The sequence below is a fragment of the Natrix helvetica genome (assembly GCF_964273705.1).
Source record: "Natrix helvetica genome assembly, chromosome: 1".
Classification (NCBI taxonomy): domain Eukaryota; kingdom Metazoa; phylum Chordata; class Lepidosauria; order Squamata; family Natricidae; genus Natrix; species Natrix helvetica.
The window spans coordinates 184,917,746-184,933,597 of record NC_138548.1 but is presented as its reverse complement, the minus strand read 5'-3'; the positions used below and the strand labels follow the sequence as shown (position 1 = coordinate 184,933,597).

The 15,852-nt window shown below is 40.2% G+C and overlaps 1 protein-coding gene across 2 annotated transcripts in view; it reads left to right on the top strand.

Moving 5' to 3' along the window:
• The window catches only part of PLEKHM3 (pleckstrin homology domain containing M3), a 70,544-nt gene that overhangs the window by 28,858 nt on the left and 25,834 nt on the right, over positions 1 to 15,852 (top strand). For both annotated transcript variants that reach the window (XR_014174045.1, XM_081937836.1), the window contains exons 5-6: positions 1,605 to 1,750; positions 4,350 to 4,543. Coding sequence is in view for 1 of the 2 variants with exons in the window: in XM_081937836.1 (XP_081793962.1) it covers positions 1,605 to 1,750; positions 4,350 to 4,543 (340 nt within the window). In the remaining variant the exon portion in view is untranslated. The remainder of the gene's footprint in view (positions 1 to 1,604; positions 1,751 to 4,349; positions 4,544 to 15,852) is intronic.

Below are 15,852 nucleotides of genomic sequence, written 5' to 3'. Positions count from 1 at the left end.
TGAAGCCTAGACATCCTGTGTAACAAAAGACAGTGTTATATTATATCATTGCTTCTTTATTTCTTTCCTTATTTGAAGAAAATAGCTTAATTGCTGTCTGTCACTGACATGCATTTTGTCACCATGCATTACGTTGAGCTTCAGAACATCAAAGGAATCAACTGTATTCATAATTAGAAGTAAAAGGATTGCAAAATAGCAGCCTTGTTAAAAAACAACAGTCACACAACTGGCGGAAAGTACAAAGGGTGTTGCACAATTTAACATAGAAAATGTAACACTACAATGGCCTTGTAACATGAACTTTTTATATACATTTCTTTTTATTAAATTTGACATTTTGAGTGCTCTATGCAACACAGACTATTGTGCATGATATGATATATGACTCAGGTAAAATGTGTTGTTAAGGAAATGGAGTAGAAGTAGAAATCACGGGGAAACATAGAGAAATACTGTATGAAAACAGGATGAGCAAAAATTGCTTTCTTGGGAGATGTTGGAAAATAAGAATATAGACTTTGTAAGGAAGGGAGAATCTGATCAATGTGCAGTACTTCAAAAGCATATTTAAGGTAATATTGTAAACCACTATTTGCTTAGAATGTTAATTAGCTATAAAGATTTTGTTTTGCTATGATAGTTTTATATCAAGATTCATGTGTCTACAATTTGTCTTAGTACTTCAGACCAGCCTTGGGCTGGATAGGTATACATCCTAATAAATATTTAATTTTGCTTGATTGAGAAGCCCTTGATGAATTTATACCTGGTACATTTATGTAAGGGAGAGTTCTTTCCAATATGCCTGCCACTGTAAAAATGGTGAAACAAAAATTCAACAGATCTATAATTCTCCCTATTCTCTTCCTACATCTTCTCTTAGCAGCTTTAACCAGCATAGCTAGTCGTGAGAAATCTGAGAAAGGCAGTTTAACAACCTCTGAAAGACCACATGGTACATATCCATGCTCTGAAGGAACAGGAGGCTTGGAAAGTATTATTAGAGAAGAGTTAATATAGAATAATTATTTACTATGTGTTGGGAGGAAGGACTTAATTGTGTAGAATTAAAATACCACATAAAGAGAAAAACTTAAAATTAGTATTAGTATTAATCATGGAATTGTTTTTAAAAATGAATAATAGAATGCTAAAAAACTGATCCATTTGACAGTACAGATTACAGGGGCCTGGAAAATATTCAGTCCAATTTATAATACTGCTGGAACTGGTATTGCTTTGAATGTTAAGAGTTCAGTCGTGGGAATTTCTAGTTTTCACATGTGAAAACAGTTTGCTCCCTGCTCTTCCTTTTGGAATCTCTTGAGTCAGCTGTCTCTCATGAAGTCTTCTGCAAAACTAAAGAAAAATGTATTAAGATATATCAAGTGGATGACTCCTAGGGATGCGAATCAAAACACACAATTATTCTCATCATGCACGCTTGTGTAAAGGGAAAAAATTGGAAAAGCAATTGCAAAAAGTGAAAGCCATCTGAAGCTCCATGAAATTCTGTGGCTGAGATACAGTAATTTCATGGTAAAGTAATGGAAACTTTTTTTCAGTGTAACTAAGAATCTTTTTCCCCTCCCTATTTGAAGGTTGTCAGCGTTGCATTGGCTTAAACAGTGGGAAAGCAAAGGTATGCAACTACAGTGGATGGTATTACTGCAACCTCTGTCACGTTGATGATACCTTTCTAATTCCTGCACGACTAGTTCATAACTGGGATACTTCAAAATACAAGGTAAAAGTAGATACATGCTAACAATAGTAGTCTAGTCTTTATTGTCATTGTACAAAATAAATACAATGAAATTAGTTCTTGCTCCCTGGAATATGCTCACAGAACTGCCCAATAGGAAAACATTATGCCCATCAGTCAAACAGTATTTTGTACCCACGTGTCACTATATTATATAAAGCTATGAAACAAAAAAATAAAATTAATAATTTAAGAGGGAGAGGGAAAATATCAACAAATGAAAAGGCATGCAGGGAGTTTAATATTGCAAAGGTAGCATCCTGACTACTAACAGCTGTAATCACATCTGCAAGGAGGTAGAATAGTTGTTCAGCAATTGATGCTCACACTGCAAAGGCCAAGAGGGAGGAAATATAATTGCATGATAGAGACAGGAGCTTGTCTCATTCATTTCCCCTCATATAATGCAAATAAACCAGTTTTACTAAGTGGAAATCTCTAATTTCCAGTACTTTACCAGTGCCAAATGAATTCTAATGAAGATTAAATGTAACTCCATTTCTGTCCTCATGTTGATCTGACCAAGTTGAAAGCTCAAGCAAAAGCCCAAGCAACAAAGACTAATGCAATTCTGCATGCAGATAGGTGAACGCCCCGAAGCACACAAGATTCACAGTCTCCTGTAGAAAGCCTCAGTTGCCCACATCAACAAACGTTAGAATCCCAATCAGCATGCATGCCATGTAGTATCCATGCAGCTGGGCCATAGTTGTGGTTGTTATGGTTGTTAACCTGAGAATATTCAAAAGTGGCAGCTAAACCTTTCTTTATTTTGTGGCCTCATTGTCATTATCCTCAAAAAAACCCTAAAAGTTGTATAAAGGACAGCTGGCAGGAAACTAGACACTTCTTACCAATCTGGGCACTGAGTTTGGGGGGTGGGGGAGTCAAAAAGCTGAAACCATTAATTAGCTTACCCACCTGTAGAGTGGCTAAACATTTTTTTAAGTTCAGGCCAACAACATAACTTTCAGAAGTAGTTCAGGCACATTCCTCCCTAATCCACTAAAGTATAAGAAAAAGGTTTTCTGTTAACCATTCTGTAAGAGAACCAATGTGTTGGATTAGGAGCCAGGAGATCCTGGTTCTGGTTCATAAAACTGTAGTTGCTCTTTAAGCCAGACACTCTTCAGGCCAATCTACTTTCACATATTGTTCTTGTAGAAAAAATAGGAGAGAGAACTGTGTCTGTTGCCTTGAACTCCTGAATGAAAGGTGGAATATAAATCTAACAAATACAGAATTTGATGCCATCCAATTCTGGCATCTAACTTTCAAGCATTTATCCTAACATAGCTTAGTATGATTATTTCTATATTATAATTTTTAGTTTTTTGGATTAAATATTGTGATATAAAAGTGTAGCACATAAAAGAATAAATACATTATTTAATTATTTAAAGTATTTAAATATTAAGTGCTACTTAATATTATAAAGAAAGGGGAACAGAAGATATTAAACAGAGATATTTGAATTCTTGAATATCTTAAAGAATTTGGCAAGTTCTTAGAGAGATGCATCTAAACAGAAAAAAAGAAACAAAAATGGCTCCAAAAATATCAAAAGTAACAAATTTCACTTAAATTCTCATTGCTATTGCAAATAATAACAACTTTAATAATGGTGTATTTTACAATGCTATTGTTTGAATGGTCAGTGTTTCACCATTCTCTAGCTGTGAAAAATATTATAAACTTTCATTCTGGACTACAAGAATGAAGAATCATGAAAATGTAGGAGATGACCTAAAATATAAAACAAAAGGCAATGCTTGCGGTTTAAAAGAGAAAGAAAAATCTCCCTTATTAGACTATTTCACCATGTTATTGAATTACAAACCTGAGAACAACACTGAAAATCCATAGCTCATTTTTAAAAGTAAAGAAATACAGGGAGACATTCCTTATTCTTCATTTCTGCATATTATCCTTTGTGGGCAGGTGAAGCTATGTTTATAAGATAGTGGGTATTCATTTTAATACTAAAATAGCAACAACCTTCATCAGAGTTGAAGTTGTTTAAAATATATGTTTATAACTGAAGAAGTTTCTGTTCTCCCACCTCCATCATCACAATTTGCTTCTGAAAATGATTGGGAATTCAGAGAGGAGACTATTTGTTTATTTTACAACTCTTCTTATTTGTTTGCTCTATCAGGTTTTTAGATTTCACACAAGTTTTACACTCTGAGACATAATTAAGTAAAAACAAGATAAGAAGAGAAAATACTGTATATGGCAGCAGCCTTTTTCTACTTACATGCTATATCTAGTCTTTGCCAGTGAGTTTATATTAAATTCCACAGACCCTAGTAGGTGTAGATTTATTTAATACCTATGTAGTTAGTATAACTTCTGGAACATTCCACTAATTGAATTTTGCTTCTTTGAAATATTTAACACCATAATTTAGTCTACATTATAGCATCTTCCAGGTGCTTTTTTTAAATAAATAAGATTACAGTATATCTTATAACACAAATAACACTAGCAGAATGCCACTAAGAGAGTGATGTACTGATTGCCTCTGAACAGTTAAAGATTTATTAGAAGATAAGTTTCATGGATTTCCCCCTTTTAGGTATCAAAGCAAGCCAAAGAGTTCCTGGAATATGTTTATGAAGAACCCCTGATTGACATTCAGAGAGAAAATCCCATATTGTACAGACATGTTGAGCCACTGGCAAGTGTGGCCCGTCTGAGACAGCAACTGAAATCCCTCCGAGCCTATTTATTCAGCTGCAGAGCAGCAGTGGCTGAAGACCTGCGAAGGAGGTAAGACAGAAGAACAGTCAAGGACTAGCTTCCTCGGGCCATCTTCCTTTCCTTGGCCATTCTTACACTTCCTTTCTTTAGTTCCCATGACCCAGCAATTAAAACATAGCCCATTGTGTCTGCCTCCGAAGGGTAACTGGATACTTTCAGTGCAATTGGATGGTTCACTGGCCAAAGGGATGGATCGATCTCCTTCTCCCTCTCCCTCTCCCTCTCCTTCTCCCTCTTCCTCTCTCTCTCTCTCTCTCTCTCTTTCTTTCTCTACCTACCTACCTACCTACCTATACCAGGGGTGTCAAACGTACATCGTCACAGTGGCATCATGTGACATATCACAACTTTCCCCCCCTTTGCTAAACCGGGTGTGGGCGTGGCCAGTGCATGACACATCTGGCCTGTGGGCTGCGAATTTGACAGCCCTAATCTATATCAAAGTACAGTTGCATATCATCACATTCAAACTATGTAGATTATACAACTGCAGCACTTGAAAAGCTGATCTAGTCACTGCTAGATTAATATACTAATCAATTCAGAATCCCTGAAATCTGGAATCACAGTTCTGCTTGAGAATTTTCTACATTGAAAATGAAATGCCAGAGTAGGTATAGGTCTCTGCATAAAAGCAAATTTATGGACCTGGAGTCCAGGATTCTTATGATTGTGATTAATGCTGAAAGAGCAGCAGTAAATTTAAAGCAGTCATCACTGAAACAAAATAAAACAAAAATCAGCTGTTTTTGGCATCCTAAGCAAATAGGATGAAAATTCTGGGCTTGGAAACACTTTTCTTCATTTCTTCTGTCACTCTCTCATCTATCACCTTAACAACAGCTCCAGCCATAGGAAGAAATGAAGCCAGACCTGATTTTCAAATGATGAAAATCGTGGTGGGTGATAGGAGCCATGGTGGCGCAGTGATTAGAATGCAGAATTGCAGGCTAACTCTGCCGACTGCCAGCAGTTTGTTTCTGACCGGCGCAAGGTCAACTCAGCCTTCAAACTTCTGTGGTCAGTAAAATGAGGACCCAGATAGTCGAGGGCAATATGCTGACTCTGTAAACTGCTGTAAAACACTATGAAGTGGTATATAAGTCAAAGTGCTATTGCTACTGCTATGGCATCTTCATGTAGTCCAAAGGAAATCATTTTGTCTGTTTAGGAGATAAGCTTGGTTGATGTCATGATTAATAATGTCAAATACCAATAAAAGTATTAATGTTACTGAAGTGCCCAAACTTAGTAGCTACATTCCTTTTATAAATGCATTTGCATCGTCTCTATCTGGGACTGTGAAACAAAGGAAGTTGAAAATCTCTGTGCTTGAAGAAGGCACATGTGATATTTTCTTAATATCATATAAGAATCACCTTGCTTTTCCCTGTCTTACTTTTAAAGACTTCCTTCATTTGTAATATCTCCTTCAATTAGTATGAGATTGAAGACTAGATGCTTCATGGGAGATTCAGTTCAGAGAAAGAGATTACAAGCTTTTGATTAACAGCAAAGCAAAAAAGAGTGTTTGATTAAAATAAAGAGGCAGGGAGGGCCAAGGCAAGTCAATGAAGAGAACAGAAAAAAGAGATCAAAGGAAACAGAGAGTGAAAAGCAACTGGGCTCGAAGACATGGGGCAAAGGGGAGGGGGGAATGAGGATACTAGCAGAGGCACGAAGAGCCAGTGCTGATGGAAAAAGGTGATAGAAAAGGGTACAGAGGAAGCTGTGAAGAGGCATTCAAGGTAGCACAGGAACAAAAGCAAACCTGAGAAAATAAGAACCATTGCAAATGACAAAGAAGGAAACAAAGCGGGATTAGAGACTAAAGCAGTTGAGTGGGCATGGAGTAGAAAACAAAGATGATAAAGTTAGAACGTAGATTGGAAATAATGCAGAGAGCTAAAATGTTGAATTATTAATGAAACTTGGTAAAAGGTTATATTAAGTTTATCATTTGGGGGAAAGAAGTTAATATGGGTGTGTGTACACCTGCAGAAAGTGATTGAGGAAGTAACAATGAAGATGTAAAACAAATCTTATTGTAGGCTAAATAATGTCCATAAAAGATTAACGTTTGAGCAACAGTACAAAGTTTAATTTTCTCTGTTAATTCAGATAAACTGTAACTAACCTTGGACTTAAAAAGCCATCTGGGTTGGTATACTACCTGGTTTGAACCTTATAACTTATCAGCATGAGTGCCACCAGACCTCCAGTTCTTTCTTTTACACTGTAGTCCCCAGACAAAAGATATTCAGTTTCCTTTCCCCCTCCTTCCTGGTGGCATGTGTCTGCTTGTCTGAAAACAGTCATTATGTTAAACCTTCATAAAGCAAAGTGTAGCAAACTAATCAATGCACTGCAAGGAGGACTGAACATAGGATCATTAATCTTAAAGGAAGTCTATTACGGTATAGAGGACTATTTGTAATGTTATGAGAGTATAAACAATAGGCTGACTGGATAGATTGCTTTGGGCTCCTATCACTTCTTACTTGCACAAAAGAGCATTGGACATTGGAAGTGAAGCTGGAGTTCTGCTTCTTTAGCCTTGTTACATAGCAGCGTTGAAGTTCTGGGACATGAATAACTGAAGCATGGAAACCCACAGGAACAAATCTGGTGTAGATTTCAGTCCTGCAGCTCTGGCTGCAGTGTTCAGAGCTGTAGATGTCTCCCCATCTTACTATGTGGGTAACATTTTATATGGCAATGGAATTCATTCATAGGATAATTGTTGCAACCTCAATATATTAAAGGATATTTAATCAAATACAGCATTTTTCTAGACTATTTTTCGAGGGGAGGTAATTTATACGTTTGGAATGTCTGAGTTCACTGTCTCTCAGTAGAATGCAGAGTTCCTTTTGCTTTGTCAAAGGTTATTGAGAAATAATACAGTATTTCATACAAAATGAGATGGTAGTTATTTTTAACATAAATCAAAATAAATTACCTTCTTCAAACCTGATGTTTGTAGTTATATTACAGTAGAAAGTCACAATCACAACAGTATCTAGCAATTCATTTAACAACTGAATTGAAAACTTTCTGTGCTTGAAAAGGTTTTCTCTAGCTATCGTAATAGGAAGGATGAAAACTTGAAACAGTTAAATACTTTTAAAACACTTTAAAAAGTGTTTTTAAAAAACACCTCAACTTTACTGGTCATTTTCATTAGAGTCTAAAACTCTTGCTTTTAAATAGTTGCAGCTTCATTTCCAGTCACTAGTGCAAAGAAAAAAACAGTCAGCTAATAAATAATGTCTCAAAGGTGCTTATTCAAAAGGCAACTGGACTGTGGGGTTTTTTTGTTTTTGTTTTTGAGGAAGAAAAAGATGTATCGCTTCTCATCCAAGAAACTTGGATGGATGAGAAGTGAAACTTATTCTTCCGCAAAACAAAACAAAATCCAGTCCAGTTACCTTTTGAAAACGTATCATTGAGACAACCAAGACAGGGACGACTGAGAATCTCCAAAGATACTAATAAAAAATGGTAGCAAATAGGCCTATAAGTAGTTCTCAGTTAATGACAATAATTGGAACCAGAAACTCTGTTGCTAAATAGAAAATCATGCAACTGTGATGGCAGTTCTGATAGTTCCAATTGTGGTCATTAAGTGAATCTTGCATGGTTCTTAAGACACCACATGACTACGACTTACAACTGACTGCCAGTTTTCCCATTGATTTTGTTTGTGGGAAGACAACAGAGAAAGTCACAAATGTAGAAATGCTTCAAAACAGTGCAACTGTTCTAATTGCAACTTAGTTGACAAATGCCCAGATTGTGATCAAATGACTACAAGGACTTAGCAATGATTGCAACTACAAGGATTGATCCCAAGTCTCACTTTTTTAATGCCATCATAACTTCAGAATCGCTGAATAAGTAGTCATTAAGCAGGGACTATTGTATTTAAAATGTTCTTAAGAAACTTTCTTAAACTGCTGTTTAAATTTCTAGTAGCAGATTTGGGAGAATTTAAATATAATATTTAAATATATGGGGCATGAAAATTATTGTTATTTAAATAAATAAAACATTCCATTTTTCTATTGTTTATTGCCTTTAAAATGCTGAGTTTTAAATTTGTTTTCATGTTTAGAAAACATTGCTTGAAAAATTGCCTCTATTCGTAGTCAACATTTATATTTATAAGCATATAAATAACATAACTGCACCTGCAAAAAAACAATAACCAGTTTCCTATTGAAATGCATAGAAATCTTAGCAATTTACATTTTCTGTAAAATATTTTCAATTATGAACAAAGCAAGATTATTAATAAATGTTTCTAATTAGGTATATTCTGGTTAAAAGTATTAAAGAATGAGAAATATTCAGATAATTTTAAAACCCTTGTTAGAAAAGAAATTTGCAGGAATAATTCTATAAGAAATGAAATGAAATCAAGCTCACCATCACCCCAAACATGTTTTATTTAATCATAGCTTCTTGAATAACCTTTAGTGGTGAGTTGACAGAAATAGTAAGCTATAATTCCCATCATCTAAACTAAAATAGTGGAATTTACAAATTGTCCAAACCAACAAACCAATTGATGAAATTTTGTACAGTGTTGCTGTATTGATACAGTCATCTTATTTTTACACAATCAATCCCAAACTGGCAATTTCCTGGTGTGTGAAATACAATAAGGTTCAATCCTCTCCAGCATAATGGGATTTATAGCCAAATTTGTTTATTGGGTAGCTGATGGGGCAAAGTGTTTTTACTAGAAGAAGTCGGAGAATTAAAATACTGTAATTTTTAATTAAATCAGGACAGGAAAAATGTATTTCAACTTCTATGAAATAATCAGAAAATTTAAATAAATATAGCGAATTGAAAAACAAAACACAAGCACTGTGTCTTCCTGAGCCTGTGTCCAGAGATTTCTATTATTTATCACTATAGCATCAGTCAAATTGCTGAGACTATCAGAAAAGTCTGGGTGTTTTCCTTTTATAAGTAGTAAGTAAGTTGCATAAAAATATTTGGATGGCTTTGTCTCAGTTGTCAGATAAGATGCCACAATTAAATTTAATTTATTATATATATATGTCACTTTTAAAGTTCTAGACTTAGATTTATCTTTTGACTTGTAATTCAATTACTTCATCCTTTAATAAAGATTGTCTTGTATAAGTACATTGCTAAAAGTTGTTACATATTTGCCATTTGTAACTTTATGAAAGTAATGTTTTGTCAAACTGTTATTTATCAATTTTATAGTGTTTTAAATATGTTTCATTTATAGAAAAAATGATTTATATATTTTCTCATTGATTTAAATTAATTCCAGTATTTGTTTGATTTTAGTATGGTGTATAGGCCAGTCCATTTGCAATCATTTTGGATTAGCTATCAAATTATTTAATTCAAAGAAAAAGTTCCAATGATCTGATCAAACTAGCTGTTAATGACCTGCTGATAATATATATTGCTAACAAAAATATAGCTACAACCTTTGTAATTGTAGGCACCACCATCCGTTTTAAGTTTTGTTTGTGAATTACTTATTGTTTGTGCAGATGCATACCTGATAAGGTAAAAAGTGAGGATAGATGAAAGGTGTTGAATGTTATGTCTCAAACTAATTCTATTAGCAAAGAAAAGAAAAGTCATAAGAAGCAGCTTGTAGCCCAAATCCCTCCCCCAGACCCTTTCAGATCAAAAGTTTCCAACTGAGAAACATATGGCTTATCTGCTGTCTTTCTAAAATGGTTGTGTTCTGATCAAGCCTTAGCAGAAGCAAGAAACAGACTCCTTGTCACGAAAAACGCCTCTTTATTTACCTCTTGTGAATTAATTGCATTCACCCACCAAAAAGTCCAGGCAAGAGTCCTGCAAGGAGTTAACAGCAGCAACAGACCTTATCAGTTCCTTGCGATAATTGCAAGGCTGTGAGCTCCCAGCTGAAAGACTACAAATTAAGTTCTGGCAAACAGTCTTTGATGCATGAAACATAATGAGCAAAATCTCCAGAAATACGAACTGTTGTCTCCTACGACAACCACTCCCCTTTCCTTCTATTTATTCCCCAGCCAGGGGGGGCATTCAGTGTCCACGTGTGCTTTGCTTCCCAAGTCGACTCCTTGACTTCCGTTGTTCACCTCTCCTAACTGCTCTGTGCATATGTGCATCTGAAACAGGCCCCAGCTATTCCTTCTCACTCATCTCAGCCTTCAAAGACAGCTGCCTCTCCAGTGGCTGGGAATTGTCAGATGGCCCTGGCTATATCTCTGCATTGTTCATAGAGCATCCATCAGAGCCTTCTCCAGATGTCAGGAGATGCCCAAGTTCCTCCCCAACTTCCTCCCCAACTTCCTCATTGTCCGACTCTGCCGCCAGGCCACAACTGGTTGTTAGAGAAGTGACTCCATCATTACCTTTCTTTTCTTTTTTTTGACTATTTATATTCCATAGGTCCATCTAATAAAAAGATTCTCAAGATCTTGAAAAACAACACATAAAATGAACCAGAGCTATAGAATATTTTTTGGAAGGAAAGCAACAAAAACTAAACTGCTTAGACCTAACCAAATCTTTGAAATAATTACTTTTAAATACTTTTTTTATATCCATATATACAAAAAAATGCCCAAACATGTATTTGGTGTTTTTTGTATTGCTAAGTATGAACACAATATTGATGTAAACTGTCTAATAAAAATAATAACATAAATGAATTTGAGATGGAACGCTGCTTTGTAGAAGTGGTCACATGTTAATTCTTTATGGAATCTACATGTGGATTTGCTTTTTTAAAAAAATGCTGTAAATGCAAAACTTCAAGTGCTTCTGTTGGTGACATTTTAGAAATCTTATGAATTACAGAGAAGGCTATTTGGAAAGAGGTGCCACCACCAGCATCTAGGTTTTTTTTTGCTTTTTTCCTATCCTTACACGATGAGAGCAATATCTTCGTTGAATCTCTGGAGTAAATTAACAAGGGCTGGATGAGGATAAATAATTTATTGTGTATGAATTCTATTTTTATAGAAGTTTTGGGAGAAAATATATCCTCTTGCTGGCATTGCCCCACCTAAGATCAGGAGAGAAGTAGCAGATAATGCCAAGAAAACTAAGCAAGAGAATGATCCTTGACATCCTCTGAATGGACATTTCCGAAGTCCACCAACTCAGATCTATGATCAAACATTCTTGAGGGTATACAAGAATAAATTCAAATGAAAAGATGGAAGAAGAAAACTATTAAGCAACGAATAATATTGATGGAGAATATGGCTGAAAGAACTGACCTTCCTTATACTACTTGGAGGATTCCACTTCCTCTTTTGCTCTTCTTAAAAAGGTTCAGTCCAGATTTATTAGGCCCCCTGTGTCTCTAATGCAAATCTAAGGAGAAAGGCAGGGATTTCAAGATTGAAACTAATGCATAGATGTGCATTATACATATTGGCTGAAACTACTGTTCTTCCCCCACAGGTTTGTGCCCTTTCTTATGGGGAATAGGTATAAATCAACATGGATTAGAACTATTCTATTAAAACTCCAACTTTTCCAGAGCGCTGCTCTGGAGAGTCCAAGCAAGGGTTAAATACAGCCAATCTGCCCAGAACTGAAATGAAACTTTAAACCACGCCTCTGATGATTATCTTCAGTTTTTTTCAATTCAACTAGCCCAGTGGACGCGCTTTGAGTTTCTCTTCAAACCCGAGCCTAAGCAGGGATCAGGGCAGGATAAGGATGCCATACGCCACCAGAAGGCCCTAGAAAAACAATTTTCCAAGGCCCAGCAACAGGCCCAAGCCTCTCAGTTGGTGACCCCTGAGGAATCCTCCATGGAGGTTACCCTTGCCCAGGCTTACCCTATCTCCGATAGCGAAGGGGAAGGCCAGGAATTCTCGCCCACGGCCTCGTTGGCCATGGCAGTTTCACCAGGCCCCTCGATGGCGGATCAGTCCAACCTCTTCGCCTGTCCTTCGGACCTGGAGGAGGGCCCAGCCCCTGTGGGGCCCTTGGCACCGCAGCTTCCACCTCCCAGGCCCGGCCCCAGGCTTCACCCAGTCGAGGACCAAGGGCCCAACCTCTCAGCAGAAATGCAGGAGGTCATCAACAGAGCTATCTCCCAGGGCATCGAAGCGGGCATGCAACAGAGAGGCAAACGCACTCGCAAGACCCGCCATCTAGAGCCCCAGGCTGCTCCCAGAGCAGCATCTTTCACCCAGCCTCCTCAGTCCCCCCATTCCTCCCTAGCCTCGGAGGATTCGGACTGGGAGGAAGAGGAAGACTTATTGCCTAGGCGGGAAGCCGAGTTCTCGGGGGATGAAGGTGGTTCTTCCGAAAAGCCTACTGTCACGTGAGGGTACTGATGGACAATGCTGCAACAAAGGCACACATAAACCACCAGGGGGGCACTCGTTCCAGATCCCTGATGTCAGAGGCCGACGCCCTAGGGCAGTGGGTGGAGAAACACCTCCTGTACCTACAGGCGGAACACATTTCGGGCACGACCAACACCCAGGCGGACTGGCTGAGCAGGGCCACAGTCGACCACTCGGAGTGGCGCCTGCATCCACACCTGTTCCAGCAATTATCCCAGAGGTTCGGCTGTCCGCAGGTAGACCTGTTCTCCACCACATCCAACACGCACCTCCCAAGGTTCTTCACGAGGTTCCACAACTGTGTGCCGAGGGGGTCCATGACTGTGTGCTGAGGGGGTCAACGCCTTGCACTGCCCTTGGCCACGGGGACTGCTATACGCCTTCCCACTGCTACCTCTACTTCCCAGAGTCATTCGGAAGATCCTGTCGGAGGCAGCGGAGATACTACTGGTGGCACCGTTCTGGCCCAGGAGAACCTGGTTTGCAGACCTGGTGAGCCTCTCTGTCGAGCCACCTTGGCAGATTCCACGGCAGGAGATCTCTCTCAGCCAGGTGGCACTTCAACACCTGGAGCCCTAGTGGCTGCAACTAGCCGTCTGGCACTTGAGAGGGATCTCCTGAGCAGAGGCAGTCTCTCGGCCAAAGTGATCTGCACCATCCAAGCGTCCAGGCGTCTGTCCACGACCCGGATCTATGACGATACCTGGAGAGCCTTCGCCAGTGGCACGCGGAGCCATTTGTCAGGGCACGCGAGGCGCTGTCCTGTCAGCTGGTGCACTGCTCTTGGGATTTCCGCTTCCTCAGCCTCGATCCCTGTCATTCTGGACTTCCTACAAGATGGCCTAGACAAGGGCCTGGCACCTAACACCCTAGGGTGTCAGGTGGCTGCAATTTCTACCATTCTGGCTCCGAACGTGCATTCCTCACTCGGACGGCATCCTACCATTCGCAGTTTTCTCAGAGGCTCAACTAACCTGAGCCCCCCAGTGGTTCACAGATATCCATCTTGGGACCTCCACGTGGTTCTGCGTGCCCTCATCAGTCCCCCATTCGAACCACTCAGGACTGCCAGTCTTAAACATTTGACATTTAAGACAGCCTTCTTGATCACCATCATTTCGGCTCGGCGTACTTCAGAGCTGGCTGCCCTGTCCATAGAGAGGACTTATGCTTGATTCGACAAGACAGGGTAGTTCTCAGATTGGACCCGTTATTCATCCCCAAGATTAACTCCTGGTTCCACCGCGCACAGGAGGTGGTTCTCCTGGAGTTTTGTCCGCAACCTAGACATCTGAGGAAGAAACACTGGCACTTGCTAGATGTTCGCATGACGCTCCGCAAGTACATCAAGAGCACAGTGGGTTTTTGACGCTCTGAATTGCTCTTCATATCATTCCAGCCAGCCTCCCAGGGCAGGAAAGTGTCCTCCTCTACGATCAGTGGGCCTGCATCGCCCTCGCTCATGTCCTACAGTCCAAACTTGTACCTAGCCACATAACAGCACATTCGACCAGGAGTGCCGCCACCACGGCAGCCTGGGCGACCCAGGCACCGATTGAGGAAATTTGCAAGCCAGCCACCTGGACTTCATTGTCCTCGTTTGTCCGGAATTATAAGTTGGACAGCTTTGCATCAGCGGAAGGGGCATTCAGGAGGCGAGTTCTTCAGGACATTCACACCAGCGGAGAGACCCTGAATAATGTTGCTTCCCGCCCTAGTGACAATTAGCTTGGGCATGTCCCTTGCTTGGACTCTCCAGAGCATCACCCTGGAAAATGACCATTGTCTAACCTGAAGGGTCGTTTTCATGGCGCTGCGAAGGAGAGTTCACCCCACCCTGGGGTCTGGTTCCGCTGGTGACAGTTCAGACGTTCACGGTTCCAGTTGAATTGTTTCCTTGTTGGATTCGTTTCCATTGTTGGACTTCTCAGTGCGCAACAGTTCCACGTCTTCATTGAAAAAATCTGAAGATAAGCAACACAGGAGGCGTGGCTTAAAGTTTCAATTCAGTTCTGGGCAGATTGGCTGTATTTAACCCTTGCTTGGACTCTCTTTCACAGCGCCCTGAAAACGACCCTTCAGGTAAGACAATGGTCAATCTCAGCCTCTCCAAGGAGGAATTCCTAATAATGGACTAAGAGCATTCACTTAGTGCCGTGATGGCGAACCTATGGCACGTGTGCCACAAGTGGCACGCGGAGCCATTTGTCAGGGCACGCGAGGCGCTGGCCAGCTGAGTTCACCTTTTTAAAAGCAATTTTTCACCCTCCCCAGGCTCCAGAGGCTTTATAGGAGCCTGGGGAGGGCGAAAAGAGCCTCCCCTGCCCCCCCCGGAGGCACTCCGGAGGCTTTAGGGACTGTCCGGAGGCTTCCCTGAAGCCTTTGGAACGCTTAAAACCACCCTCCGAGCAAACTGGAAGTGACTTCCGGATTGCTCGGAGGGTCGTTTTAAGCGTTCCAAAGGCTTCAGGGACCGTCTGGAGGCTTCCCTGACGCCTTCGGAGCACTTAAAACCACCCTCCGAGCAAACTGGAAGTGACTTCCGGATTGCTCGGAGGGTCGTTTTAAGCGTTCCGAAGGCTTCAGGGACCGTCCGGAGGCTTCCCTGAAGCCTCCGGAGGGCCTCCGGGGGGGCGGGGGAGGCTCTTTTCACCCTCCCCAGGCTCCTATAAAGCCTCTGGACCCTGGGGAGGGCAAAAAAAGCATGTAAAAATGGGGGGGTGTCGCACGTTGTGCGCGCATGCGCACTGGGGGGGTCGCACGTTGCATTATGGGTATGGCACGCCCGCACACGACCCCCCTGCGCTCCCCCCACTTGTGGCACGCGAGCCAAAAAAGGTTCGCCATCGCTGAGTTAGTGCATTTAAACAATGTATTAAAGATCAGGAAGTTCAACAAGACTTGTCTACTTGACCCAAGAACGTTTTCATGAAGAGACAGGCCCCTCCTCACAAA